Here is a 14,648-nt window from a genome sequence, read left to right on the forward strand (position 1 = left end):
TGAAAGACCCCACATTTGCCTTCAGGAGCAATTCAGCATGTTGGAGGAAGCAGAGCCTGCTTGCCTTGGCAAGACCACACAGAGAGGAACATGTTGTGACAAGCCCATTCCTAGGGTGCAAAAGTCCTAAGAAGGTTCAAACTGGTATCCACTGTCCAGCAGCATGGTATTTTCCCTGGACCTGATGTCCTCCATCCTCGGGACACCTGTGACCTCCTGCATCCCCTTTCCCACCCCACAGACTCAGGTCTGAAGGAGGATGCCCTTTTGGCCAGCGTCTTGACCCTGGGGTCCCGGGCCAACTTGTTGCAGCACGGCAGGGTCCCCATGACACTCTGGGGTGGGGACCAGGACTTATTTGGCACATGGGGGGCACCAGACCCCACAGAAGCAACCGTGCTAACAGGGGGAAGGAGGGGGATCCCAGTCCTGGGGTGCACACCCATCTCCCCAAACCATCCCAGACCCCTTCCAGCACCCCACCACCACAACCCCACTGGGGGTGATTCCTCCAGCACCGTCTCTGGGGTGGCCATGCCGCCAAGAGCAGCCCACAGCTGGCAGCTCTTGTGAAGAAGCTGGCACCAGGGGAAAGCGGGGAACGTGCCGGCAGCTGAGGTGGGGTGGGGGGCTGCCTGCGTCCCCTCCCCGCTGTCCCTGACCGGCCGTATTCTGGCTCCGAGGAGTGCTTGGCTCCACCTTCCGCCCTTCCCTCCCCCGGTGCTAAGCAGCAAAGCCAGCTAGAGACATCCAGCCGGGGTATTAGTAAAAACCAAGCCTCCCTCTAGGAATGGCACTCGCCTGAGAGCCTCCCCGCACTGCACCGCACGCCCTGACGCCGCTGGGGCTGGCAGGGGGAACGGGGGGCTACTGGGATACAAATCACAGCCCTCACAGGATCTGCCCGGCACACTGGCCAGCAACGTAAGTTTTCCTACCTAAGCTCGCTCACACACGCGCACACATTTGCTCATGCTTTTCCCTCTACTTTCTTTTACTTTTCTTAATTACCCCTGTGAGCATCCGTGTGGTCCTCTGAAACTGGAGGGATAGCAGCCCTTGCTTTGCACTGGCTCTCTTTCAGCTAAGCCAGAGGCATACTTTTCTATCACTTTTTTTGTTTTTATTTCTTTCTTCCTTTTTTTATTGCTGGATGGGGGGGATGGCAAGGCCGTTATTTTTAGAGTGCTTCTTTCTCCAAGGGGGGAACTGCTGCACGGCAGCAGGGGCTTGTAGAGATGACTGCAGACAGAAGGAGAGAGGAGGAGTGCGTGGCGCAGGCAGCCCAAAGCCTTGGCTTCTCTCAAAGTTAAACTTGGTTTCTGTTTGTATCTATCTATATATATATATGAATGTGAATATGTATATGCATACAGACACATAAATAGGTGTGCGTGTGTAGATGTATTTTAAATATTTGCTTTATGAGCTACGAGAGGAGGGTGAGGGATGGGGTGTCCCTGCAGAGGCACTTCCTAACAGCTGGGATCAGGGTCTCCAGGTGCGAAACCGGGGCCCAGGCTCGGTCCCCGCCCAGCGGTGCTCGCTCAGCTTCCCCGGTAGCTGGAATATAGGTCCCTTCTGATTTATCGATATGGTGCCAGTGCTCCCCCTCCCACGCCTGCCCCTGGGCACCGCGCTGGCATTTCACCACACATCTTCGAAAGAGAGGGGCGCTTCCCCACACAAGTTTTGCGGCCATCCTCTCCATCCCGCTCCCTGTGGGGATCTGCGCCCAGACAGGACAGTCCATGCCTCTCGCCTTTCAGGTCCCCAACCCCCCTTATCCCTCTTGCCGCAGGCCCCTCTGCACATGTCATCTCCAGACGATTGCAGAGATAAGGAGAAATATCCCAATTAATCAGGGGCCCCGACCCATCCCCACCCCCACAGATCACGGGTTTTGTGGTGTGCATGGCTATTGCTTTGCTTGCGCTTTTATTGAGCGGCCCCTGTCTCGTGGTCAGCTCTTCAGAGACCTTGGAGCCCCCTTCAGATTTGGTGGTTGCGTCTCCTTTTCTCTCTTTCCCCCTCTTTCCTTTCTTTCCTTTGTTTTTGTCTTCCTCCCTCCCCTCCCCAGTGAGAAGAAGGACACCAAGAAGGAAGAGAAAAAGGGCTCGAGAGTAACAATGGCTGATGACCAAGACCTTTCGGAAGTGGAGATGAGCCCAGTGGGCTCTGAAGACCACCACTGCCTCTCGCCAGGACCCTCCATGGTGGCGGACAACTCCCCGCACCTCACCAGCTCCGGGAATGGGGAGATGGGGAAGGTCAAGAAGGAACAGCAAGACTCGGAGGCAGACGACGACAAGTTCCCGGTGTGCATCCGCGAGGCTGTCAGCCAGGTGCTGAGCGGCTATGACTGGACGCTGGTACCCATGCCTGTCCGGGTCAATGGAAGTAACAAGAGCAAACCCCATGTCAAGCGACCCATGAATGCCTTCATGGTCTGGGCACAGGCTGCCCGGAGGAAACTGGCTGACCAGTACCCACACCTCCACAATGCTGAGCTCAGTAAGACCTTGGGGAAGCTCTGGAGGTAAGAGCAGACGGGTGGAGAGGGAACGCAAGGGCTGAGGTCTGGAAGTGTCCTGGAGAGGACTGTGCGGTCACATGGAAGGACGGAGACTTAGCGGGATGGAAGGGGTGTCCCTTGAGGGGAATTCCTTCCCTGCGGGGAGCCCCCTTGCAGGAGGCACAGTCAGTGACTGGGGCAAGAGTGGTGGTTTGATGTAGTGAAGGCTTCCTCAGCAGAGCTTACCTCCATCCTGGGTGGCAGCCCTTTCCACACGTTTCCCACTAACTTCCCCTGTTGTTCCTGATCAGGACACCCTTGTCCTGGTCCTCTCCTGCCTGACTGCCAGGAGAAATCTTGTTTTCTTGGCTCACCTTTTCTTTTGGGCCAAGTTATGCACTAGCAGGAGCCAGGCTGAGTCCCATCCAACTTAACTCACTGGTGGCTACCTCAAGCCTGTTTGAACTCGGGTCCCAGTGCTGGGACAGGACACAGGGGTTATTGTCCACACAGTGCCAGAGAGCAAGTGGAAAACCAAGTTATGGCCAGGAAGGAAGGTCAGGGGAAGGGAGGCAGCTGGTCAGAGCCCCACACCCATCCTTCCCAGGATGGTCCCAGTTTTGGCAGGCCATGCAGTTTCAGTGAGATGGAAAGGACAGACCCTGCTAGAAAGTAGGGCTGAGGCTTAGCAGAAAGGAAGAGACCTGCAACAGTCCCAGCTTAGCAGTCTCTCTTGCAACATGTTGGCTCAGACCAGCCCCATCTCCCTTTGCACCCAGAGAGATGCCCTCCCTTCTCGCCAGCATACAAACGCTCCTTCTCTGGCCCCACCAGTTTCTTGCGCCCATTATAATTTTGGATTTGTGCAGATCCCTGGGTCCTTTATATACCCTCCCCAACCAGCTCCTCCTTCCTCCAGCAGACCCACAGGCTGCCCTGATCGATTGCAGCTGGCCCATAGGTGTGCAGAGAGGTGTTGTGCCCAAGCCAAGTGTGTCAGGCTGGCCATGCCACTTCTTTCCCATCTGACGGTCTCTGCTGATAACCACATCAACCTTCTGCCACAAGTCCCCAGGATCCTCTGCCTCGCCTTGCACTAACCAACACAAACCAAGCATCAGGCAAACAGCCCCTCTTTTTCTCTCTCCTGGCCTGGCAGCATTTAGTGGAGGAAGACCTCAACCTTGGGTGGGCCAAGAGACATTTTTCCAAGCAGAAGTAAAACACACCCTTTCCAGCAGCGGGCTCCTCCTGGCTTCAAACCTCCTTGCTCACAAGGAACAGAGCCTTTGACCATTAGTTTCTCCCTTTGCTGCATCAGCCTGCTTACCCCCACCTGTCAGTGTTTAGTGTAAGCCCAAGAAAGGGATTTCTTTGGAATGCTGAAGGCAGGGCAACTGCAGATACCTCATCTGATGCGCTTCCCCGCTTTGTTCCCCACTGCCTTCCCTTCCTTTACCACAGCACTTCCTCCCACCTGGGGCTCTGCTGCCAGCCTCTGGACTGTGAAGCTGTGCTGGAAGAGGTGTATGTGGGGGGGGTAACCCACCTTTTTTGTTCCCAAAGTTTTACTTCAAAGTATCATTTGGTTATTGCAAAATATTGCCAGATTTTAGAGCAACAGCCTCCCTCTGGACACTGCATTTCCCCTGAAAATATAGCAGAGCAGTGAAATCCTCCATACATAGTGCATTCAGAGCACAGGGAGACACAGCCCCTGGCCTGTGACCGCTTTCACACACCCCGCTGCCTCCCTGTTCCCAGGGCATGGCTCCTGCCACTGACTGCATAGGACTCAGAGCAGGGGGATGCTGCCACTGGACGATGGACAAGGTCCCTGGCTGTTTCTTAGGGCACCACGTGGTCAGGTGTAGAAGCTTGCAGGATGAGGCCTAGGGTTGTTGCGTGCTGCTGGGTTTGCCACCTGGCTGCTTTGCTTGAACATGTCTCCTCTCCGAGTGTCCCTAGTGCAGGCCACAGCTCTCTGGGCCATGTCAATCCCTACAGGGACCATACAGCAGAGTAAGCTGGGTTATGGATGCAGTCAGTGTCTGGCCTGGGTAGGACCACGTGCATGTGTCTTTCTGTGAGGCTGGGGAGAAACATCAGCCCACAAAATTCCAGGGGTGGTGGCCCAAAGGTTACCTGGATAGTAGCCCTGAGCCTCACCTTCTAGTCATGGTACGGCTGGGTCTTCATCCACTGAGGTTCCCACCACCTTCATCTACGCTATCCCAAAGGTAAAGCTCCTATGCACCGGTACCACTGAGAGCAGCCATGTTTTGCTCTGTACGGCTTAGTCTTGGACATCTGACAAGGGTCCCTGCAAAGGGCCCTGGCTGTTCACATATCCCTGCCATTACAAGGTGGCCACCCCAACCCTACAGCTTTGGAAAACGTGGATGGCTTATATTTCCACGTGGGCTGCTCTGAGCTTATCCAGGTAAAGGGCAAGGGCATGCTAGGCAGAGAGTCAAGTGCTGGTAAGCATGCAGACTGCCTGCAGACCACCATTAAATCAAGCACGTCCCCAGTGATCGGCACTGGGTGGGGATGGCAGAGGCTGGGAAACCTTGAAAGGCAGCTAGCAGACTGAGCGATAACCCCAGTGCCATCCCACATGCCTCTGCAAAACAGGTTGCAATGGCCCAGGCTTTCTTTTTAAGCCTGGCCTTTGCTCCAGCTCCGTGCCACCGCTGTGCCCGCCACGGGCCCCAGCCCTCGCTGGGAAGGGCTGCAGGACGTGCCCTGATGGCTGCACTACCCACCCGGCCCCAAGTGCAGCGCCGGGGGGATTACAGCCCTATCCACCTCCCCGGCTGTACCCACTTGGGGGGTGTGAGGGGTGCAGTCGATGAACTGAATGTACTAAAAAAGAAGAAGAAGGGAGGGTTTCTGTGCTTGACGGTTGTGAAATCTTGCCTTGGCTGCTTTTCTTTCCCGGGGTGGGACAAGGAGCGGCTTTCAAATGGAGGCTGGCTGCTGAAAATGTCGGCATGACTCTCAGCCAAAATGCCAGCCAGCACCACCTCCGGGGCCAGAAACAAGTAAGGCATGGGAAGAAGGTGCGGAAGGCTCGGTAGGGAGGAGCGAGGGGACCCGATGGAGGGATCTTTGCACGGGGGTGGCAGCACCCAGGCTATAGGGTCATGCCCACCAAATCTGGTGCCGTGCATGTATAGGAAAGCCCACCCAGTTGCTTTTTGCTCCCAGCCAGCCGTTGCCTTGCATCAGCCCCAGTGACCATCCCCATCACTCCACTGACTCATCAGCAGCTGAGTTCCGTCCCAGGGTCAGGCCTCTGGCCATCGAGCCACTGGCACGCAGCGCGGTGCGCTGCCAGGCAGCTGGAGGGGGGGCTGCCACAGGTGGGCAGAAAGATTTTGGCTCTTCTTTCTCCTCCCAGAGTGGGGCACTAGATGTTTGCCCCTGTCCCCTCAGCTTGGAGGGTGAGCATTCGGTGTTGGGGAGGGTGGCGAGGGCTTGGTTAAACCCCATGAAGGGCTTTGCTCTGTGATCCATAACTTCTCTGCCCGTGCAAGATTCCTTTGCATTATGGCCTGGGGAGCATGGGGGGCAGGAGGGGGAGGGCAGGAAGCAAGTGAAATCCAAATCCCCCCAAATCTCCTGGCCTTTGCCTGCTTGCACCAGTTTCACTTTGCTAAAGCCGATTTTGAGCTCTGATCCCAGAGGGAGGGAGGAGGGAGCAAGCAGCCTTGGAAAGGAGAACACTAAGCCATGGGGAGTGGATTCACTGCTGTCCTGCTGGTGGCACTGCCCGTGGGCTGCTGTCAAGGGGAGAGGAGGTGAGGCACTTGGGCATAACTCAGAGGGCAGGGATCTGACTCCTGCATCGCCTTGAGTGGCTCTGGTTCACCCCATCCACAAGATGGATCCATCAGGCCGATCTTTGGTCTCCATTGGAGGAGGCTCTGCTCTGAGCTTGCCATGCAGCCTGCTCTGCAGATCAAATCTGGTTGTGCAGCCTACAGCCCTCTTGCTCCAAGAGGTGCCCGCACAGAAAGAAATCTTTCATTCCCAGCCACAGCATCTTATTAGATTTAGCATCACCTGAGTTGGGAATGCAGGGACACCAGAGCACGGCTGCCATGTAGTGAAGAGTCCCAGGTTGCAAGGCTGCAGGTTTTGCCTCTATTCTCCACCTCCCGTGGAGATGAGGCATTCTGCAAAGATGAGGGTTTTGCCAAGGCAAGGTCACCTTCCAGTCCACAATGACTACAAGGCTTGGACATGATGTCCCTGAAGTCCCCTTGGAGGACTGTCTGGAGCGGCACAGGCTGAGGGATTAGAGCCCTCCAGGATGTGTGAGCATGGTGTATGGTGGTGGGAGGGAGACAGGAAAGCTGGTGTTGGATTCATGGTGGGTCAGTTGCTTTAATCTCCAGGATTAAGGCAGTGGAGGAATGTGGTGTGCGGCCGTGACCTGCTCAGGCTGCCTGGAGTGAGCCCAGGTCAGCACTGTAACGGGCTCCAGCCCATGCCATACACCTTCTGGCTGCCCGCCAAGGGGATGCACAAAGAGCTGGGGGAAAGGGAATGCTTAGGAACCAACACATTACTTGCTGGCAACTCCTATGATTCCCCACCAGAATTATCTGTGTGCTCCTTGAGCCATGCCTCCTCTTTGTCTTCAGTTTTTCAGGCCTGTTCAGGCCTTTGTATCTTCCTCAGAGCCTATAGGTTCACAGAGTTGGTCGCATTTCATTGCTGAGGGCTTCAGGGGTTCTGAGGTGCTGACACAGCCCCATCCCCAGGTAGTTCTTTTGCTGGGGAGAAAAAGGCATGGACATCTCCTAAATGGAATATTTTTTGCCGTTTGGGAGCCCTGCCATTTCTAATGGCTGTTTGGAGTTGCAAGTCATGGGAAGACTGGTCCCTTCTGAGAGCACTGGTTTCTGGCTGGAAGCAGGATGACCTTGAGTCACAAGAATATTTGAGGGTAAAAATCATAAAATGAAACTGAAGTGCTTCCAGCTGAGACACTGCTAAAGGCTTGAGCAATGCTGTGAGCCATCCTGCCCGCACACTACACCACTTTCTCAGAAAGCCTATCTTAACTAGAGCAGCCCATGATCTGGCAGGAATACAGAGGAGGAGCTTACATTTCTGCAGTGCCTTTCATCCAGAGATCAAAGCTCATCTATTTCTACAAGGGTAGCAACATAGCAGCTAATTTTTTTACAACTGCTCAGCTAAGTTCAAGCAGGTCTCATCCTTTGTGCTTCAGCCTTTTGCATTATCCATGTCTAACATGAGCAGGAGCTCCAGAAACAGCAGAACACACGGTTTCCCTCCCTTTGATATTTTATTTAATCCCCTTCTCGGATCTTGCAAGGTGCATAAAGGCCCAGCAAGCTCCATGCAGCAACATAGGTACTGTGGAGCTAACACCAGTTGCTGCCATTTGTGCTCAGTAGAGCCTCAAGCCTGGAGCAGAGCCTATGGAAGGGTGGGAAGTTAAACTGGAATTAATAGTCTGGGGAAGAGCAAGAGACATGCAGGAGGCAGCACTACAGGTAGCAAGGCTGTGTCACACTGCTTCAGTCTGAAGGATGATCCCAATTGACCTTAATTTGCCTAGAGCCTTTGAAAGCAGCTTGTCCAGCCTTATTTTACATGGCAATGTAAGAAAGGGCGTTGAAATTACTGAGGTGAGAAGCACCAGGCAGCTGGAGAAGGGGGACCCAGCACTGACACCAACCAGTGCCAGTGTCAGGGCTTAACAGTTCGCAAGGAGGACAAAAACATCACTGTCTCCACTGAAACACTTGCAAGCTCTCCTTGTTCTGGGAAATGCCTTCAATGGTGCAACACCCTGCCATATGGATTTACACCCTGTGTCCCACAATGTTCTGTACAGGTGCATTTTTTTTCTGATGTACCTGCCCCTCTCCTTCCCCTCTTCTCTTCTTTGCCACCTTGGCCTCTGCAGGCTGTTGAATGAAAGTGACAAACGGCCCTTTATTGAAGAGGCAGAGCGGCTGAGGATGCAGCACAAGAAGGACCATCCTGATTATAAGTACCAGCCCCGCCGGCGGAAAAATGGCAAGGCCACACAGGGCGAGGGTGAAGGTCAGGTGGAGGGGGAGGCTGGCGGGGCTGCTGCCATCCAGGCCCACTACAAGAACACCCACCTGGACCACAGGCATCCTGGTGAAGGGTCGCCCATGTCGGATGGTCATCCAGAACACTCCTCAGGTGAGTCCCAGGTCTCCATGAACCTACTGACAGGTTGCAGCCAACTTGGAGGCTCAAAAAAGACAAGGCATCACAGTGAAAGCCTCAGTGGTGTGGCTCACACCTTGCTCGTGACCCAACAAACTCTGCTGGAGTCGGTGGTATAGGGACGTGCCTGAGTTTGACAGGCACTTGCATTCCTTGTCAAGCAAGGTATCACTGCACTCTTCCCTTTTTCCACAAGATGATATAAAAAGGTTTGGTTTTGGCTAGCTATTTCTTTCTCCCCTCCACTGAAGTCTCCAGCCAGACAGTTGCTGTCACACTGGGAGGAGCAGAGCTGGGCTGTGTATAAAGCCAGGCATAAAGTGGTAACTCATCTCTTCACTCTCTTTCCTCCTCAAAATGTTTTTCACATTGCAGGTCAGAGCCACGGGCCCCCCACACCTCCTACCACCCCTAAGACCGAGCTGCAGGCAGGCAAAGCCGACTCCAAACGAGAAGGGCGTTCCCTGGGGGAAGGGGGAAAGCCACACATTGACTTTGGCAATGTGGACATCGGGGAGATCAGCCATGAAGTGATGTCCAACATGGAGACCTTTGATGTCAATGAATTTGACCAATACCTGCCGCCCAACGGACACGCCGGCCACCCAGGCCATGTTGGGGGCTACGCGGCAGCTGCCAGCTACGGCCTCGGGAGCGCCCTGGCCGCAGCCAGCGGACACTCTGCCTGGATCTCCAAGCAGCATGGAGTCTCCTTGTCCACTGCCACCTCATCAGTGGTGGACTCCAAGGCCCAGGTGAAAACGGAGGGGTCTGCCCCTGGAGGTCATTACACTGACCAGCCCTCCACCTCCCAGATAGCTTACACATCCCTGAGTCTGCCCCATTACGGTTCGGCCTTCCCCTCCATCTCCAGGCCACAGTTTGACTACCCAGACCACCAGCCCTCGGGACCCTACTACAGCCATTCCACCCAAGCCTCTGGCCTCTACTCTGCCTTTTCCTATATGGGACCTTCCCAGCGTCCCCTTTACACTGCCATCTCTGACCCTGCACCCTCTGTGCCACAGTCCCATAGTCCCACACATTGGGAACAGCCCGTGTACACGACTCTCTCCAGACCGTAGGGAATGGGGAACAGTGACCGAAGCAGCGATGGAAAGGCTCCGAAGAATCAGCACAGGCAGAAGAGCCTCCGAACTCCAAGGTCACTCAGTGCCACGCAGCCACCAGAACCCACTGAGCATACAGAAGTGCCTTTCTTGACCCTGGCTATCGCTGGCTCACCCGCCTAGAGGAAGGTTTTTCGTCCTTTCGCCCTTTACCAATTTCATGCAGGCCACACGACTGGCTTGCAACACCTTATTGGCTTTCTAGATGAGGAGGATTCTAGACATGGAGTGACTGGTCTGTGGTGGGTTTCGTTGTGCACACCCTGGACTGTATGATGAGAGAGACTATCCTTTCCTTCTCCTTCCCAAACTGCTCCAGGGAGTTAGCAAGTGTTTCCAACAGGCCACAATGGCCAGCACTTTGTCACCTGCTGCGGGTGAAGGGTGATTGCTCAGCCTTGGTGAACACTTTATGGGAGAAGCAGTAGGGAGGATGGCATGGCCGGCTTCCTTGCTATCAGCATCATGCAGCAGTCCCACCTAAGATTCACACATGCATGAATCTTGAACCCTGTTGGAAGACCAACCTACACTTGCTTACCTGCTGATTTCCACAGCTGCATCCTAGCTTTTCTCCCCGCCTCTTCTCTTCATCCTGTCTCTGTTTAATCCCACAGTCTTTCCCACGTGGAAATTTTAAGGCTTGCCTGAACAACACGTACGACGCAGGAACCGCACTGTTGGTCTTAAGCGTTACTCATATCACAGCCTGTGTGCGCATGCCTGTTCACGTATGGAGGTGCAGGAGAGGTGGGGAAGAACCAGTGAATCATTAAGGTGCTGTGGGTGAATCCTTCTTTCTTACAGTTACTCTATATTGTTCACTTATGTCTGGCATTTCTGGCATCTCAGTCTTTTCTAATTTCTTCAGTACCCAAAACAACCTCTGAGCAAACTTGGTCCTTCCCTCTTCCATGTCTGTCTGTGCCTGCCTGAAATGAAGAGGCACCAAGAAAGCTACTATGCACCTGCTGACACCCCGAGTTGATTCCAATACTCTCTTTGAAACCCCACTCCAAACTCAGGCTGATGGGGTGTGCATCCCTGCTCGTCCGTTCATCATGTCTTCCAGTCAGTCAACACCTCCCTCCTATCTACATTGAGGATGGAAAGATACTCCTGCGGCTTTAACCAAGGTACATATGGACCCAATTTCGGATAAGTGTAAAAAAAAAAAAAAAAAAAAAGAAGCCTATTTAGGTGCAAAGGAATTTGTTTTCCTCTTTGGGTTTCAAACTGGAAGCGACAACCTCTTGCAGTCAGATCAACCTCCTTTTTTCAACCCAATGCCTGAGGACAGTCTGCTTACTTCTCCTTTATCACTTCCAGGACTGGGGCAGTTTGTCATGCCAGGGAGTGAACTGGCACAAAAGTTGTTGCAGGAAAAGATGACTCCTGGCAATTGATCGCAGAAACATGTTGTGGGACCTTCCAATGGATATTCCAGTCTAGAAAGATAAAATACTTCGACCAAACGTGGACTGTGATCGGTGCCGCTATATCCCTCTGCTGATATGACTGCCAGATGCCCTTCCTGCCTCCCTTAGCTATGGATGACTTATCCTTGTGGTGTCTGAAAAGATCACGTAGAATGTTTGCTCCTTGTACGCATGTAACCTCTTCCAGCCCTGTCCCCTTATTTATGCAAGTAGCACCTTCCTCCCCCACCCCCCTTTCCTTGATCTCTATGCTGTCCTAGCACCATTAACTCTGCATTAAACATATGGAATAATAACCTTAACAGTTTCATTTTCACGTGTCTGGGTTTTTTTGACCTCTTCCCTGCAGGTCTTTGTTTTTTCCCCCAGTCAGTGTATGATGGGTCACACCAACACCACACAGATCCTGTGCACAGCCTTTCTCTGCCTGTCATAAAAAAAACCACAGGCAGAACTCCGACTGGATTACCAGACTCCTTGAGGCAGATGAAACTCATCTTCTGTTCACACCCCAGCTCCAGTCATTTCTTCAGTGCAAAATGTAGTAACACTGATTTCTGATCTCCAGCTAAGCTTCAGCACATGCAGTTAAGAGGAGCACTGTTTTGTACATGCTTCACCCAAGAATTTCTTAGTGTGATTGTTAATGCTCTCCAGAATAGAAGCATGGGGCTTCTTGTCTTGGTTCCTCATCACCAGGTAGCAGATGACATTCCTTCAAAAAAAACCTTCTCCACATACACAAACTTGTGTATTTTGGAAGCAACCATTAGTCTCCCTGTAGAAACTCAACCCCCTGGCATCTTGCCTTCAACAAGCAAGAATGTAAATACAAACACACACAGGGAGTATATTCAGCAATAGTTGTATAGACTTTCTTACTTGTTGGAAGAAGACATCCTGGGTGTAGTCAGGTCCTGGGAGGCTAAATGAATGTATTTGGAAAGAAAATGTACAGCAGATATTGGTCTCATCTCTCAAGGCCAATGGTAGCAAGGTAGGATCCCAATTAACACATGGACTCTTCATAACAATTACAAATTGATTCCAAAGGGTTTCAGTGCTGACACATGTGATCCATCCAGTGAGTGTGTGTTCACTAAATGCTTTATGGGTGAGTAGAGAAAGCAGGACATCCAAGAACTGTGGAACATGTTCAAAGGTTTTTTGAAACTCATAGCACTGTTTGGATGAAGTCCTGTATAGGGCCAAGAACATCAGCAGCAGAATGGCTTAATGGATCTAACAATGATGATGCCAGCTAAAGAGCTCTGTGCAAAATAGGACTGTGGTCATTCACTGGAGGGGAGGAGAAATCTCTATCCCAAACTACAGGCTGTGGGAAGAGTTCAGAAACTACTGCACTGCTGAGCAGGTCACGAGCATGTGTGGGGAAGAAGAGAAGCCATGGTGGAGTTAGGGATAGGAGAGCTGATCATAGGGTTGGGAGACAGAAGGGACACGGTATGGATGAACAGAACAGCAGGAAAAGAAAGTTCTTAACTGCGCATAAGTACCCTTCTCCAGCTCTGCAAAAAGCCAATTAAGAAAGGGAGTGGGCTCTGCCTGAACCATTCTCTAGTGGAAGACAATGCCTTGTCTCATCTAGGAGGGTCCTCACAACTAAGACAGGACTGAGAATGCTGCTGGTAACACAGGGGTTAACTGCTCCTCCTGCAGCCTAGCGGGAGCTGGCCCGGCATCCTTCCCTATCCCTTTAATCGGCATCCTTCCCTATCCCTTTAATCGTATCTGATACAGATGCAAGGCTGGGGAGGGGAGGGAACAAAGAAGCCATTTAAAAAAAAAAAAAAAAAAAAGGACAAGAAAACGACCCCCGAGCTCCATGGCTGACGCCAAAACGGTTACACAAAGGCACCATTTCAGGGCTGAAATTTCACCGCACCAACGTGATTAAAGGATTCCATGGAGGGTGGGGGAAGAAGGCTGAAGGCCTCAGTGCTGCAAATTAACCTTTTCTTGGTAAGGGTGGCCTACACCAGGAAGCATTTGTGTCCCTCACCATCAACCCCCTTCCCACACCTGCAAGCATCTCCACATTCCTTTTGACCTGTCATTTTGCCCAGGGACCCATTCAGCTCTTGCATTATCACCTCCAAACCCACCCTCTCCTGTGCACACCAACACAGGAAGGATGGACTGGTGCTTTTACAAGGAGCAGTAACAGAATGATATTCATGGTTGGTTATATGAGCCAAGTTCCCAGGCAGGTGGATGTAAACTGCCTTTGGGACATGGATACTCACATGCAGGCACTAACCACACATACAGCATGGAGAATGCATGCTTTATATATAAGCACAAGCCTTAACACAAACTAGTTGGAAATATTCTTCCTGGATCAGCATAAAAACTAACATAATGCAGAAACTACAAGTGAGGTGCACCTTCCCCCTTCTTCTCTTTAAAAAAAGAAAACAAACATTCTGAGCGCAGTTTTTAATAAAATAATTGAGAAAGACTCTGCATTCTGTGTAAGAGCTCAGATCTTCCTCATACAGAGCAAGAACCTTGGAGCACACAGATCAAGAAATGAAAACTAGGTAAACTATGTAGCGGCTGGCTAGAAGCCCCTGCAGGTTGTAATTCATCCACCCAACTACTGACTTGAGCATGTAACCTTCCTGCACATCAGAGGCCCGAGTGCAGGTACCTGAAGGGGAAAACCAGCTGATCTTTCATCACGTCACAGATTAAAAGAACTCTAGGATTTAACTACTATTGTGCCACCATAAGAACCACCAGAACATGTACAACGGAGATGGCTGGAGAGCACCCACACACCCAGGACCATCAGTTCCACTGTGTGTCAGCGAGCAGCTGTACAAGGAGCAAATGTGGCAACAACCTACAACTGCTGAGCTGGTGGGACTGCAAGTAGCAACTGCGCTTCCGGCTGGGGCAGTGCCACTGAAAGGGGATCCCCACTTCTGATAAGCAGCAGCAGCAGAGAAACAATAGGTGATTTGATGAGAGCTGCTCTACGATACTCCTGAGAAGCCCCACAGCCAGAGAGGAAATTGGGGGTTTCCACAGCAACCTGCTCAGGGCACAAAGGCCCAACTGTCTAGGGGGAAGCAATGGAGGTGTCTCAGCACTTCTGTTTTAAGAAGGGATGGGGTGGAGGGCTGGAGTCTTTCTGAAGCCAAAATACCTGCAAAAGCATTTTTGTACAGCAGGAGTTTAACTGGCTATCAATCCTATAACCAGGAAGGAGCCATGCTGGAGGAGGAGGAGGAGGAAGTAGTTAGGGCAGTCTTTAGCGGAGCTAAAAGGCAGGACCTTCACAGGTGAAAA

The 14,648-nt window shown here is 52.3% G+C and overlaps 1 protein-coding gene across 1 annotated transcript; it reads left to right on the forward strand.

The window, feature by feature from the left end:
* The first annotated feature begins 723 nt into the window (after positions 1-723).
* Positions 724-11,632, forward strand: SOX10 (SRY-box transcription factor 10). The gene is made up of 4 exons (XM_056341619.1): positions 724-924; positions 2,081-2,539; positions 8,469-8,734; positions 9,137-11,632. Exons 2-4 carry the CDS (start codon positions 2,130-2,132, stop codon positions 9,844-9,846), a joined length of 1,386 nt encoding a protein of 461 aa, XP_056197594.1. The 5' UTR covers positions 724-924; positions 2,081-2,129; the 3' UTR covers positions 9,847-11,632.
* Positions 11,633-14,648: the final 3,016 nt, after the last annotated feature.

The sequence above is a fragment of the Falco biarmicus genome, chromosome 5, assembly GCF_023638135.1.
Source record: "Falco biarmicus isolate bFalBia1 chromosome 5, bFalBia1.pri, whole genome shotgun sequence".
NCBI classification, from domain to species: Eukaryota; Metazoa; Chordata; class Aves; order Falconiformes; family Falconidae; genus Falco; species Falco biarmicus.

Coding starts and splice junctions, on each gene's coding strand:
- SOX10 (XM_056341619.1), top strand. CDS start 2,130: ATGGCTGATGACCAAGACCTTTCGGAAGTGGAGATGAGCCCAGTGGGC. Junction 2,540..8,468: donor ACCTTGGGGAAGCTCTGGAG/GTAAGAGCAGAC, acceptor TGGCCTCTGCAG/GCTGTTGAATGAAAGTGACA. Junction 8,735..9,136: donor TCATCCAGAACACTCCTCAG/GTGAGTCCCAGG, acceptor TTCACATTGCAG/GTCAGAGCCACGGGCCCCCC.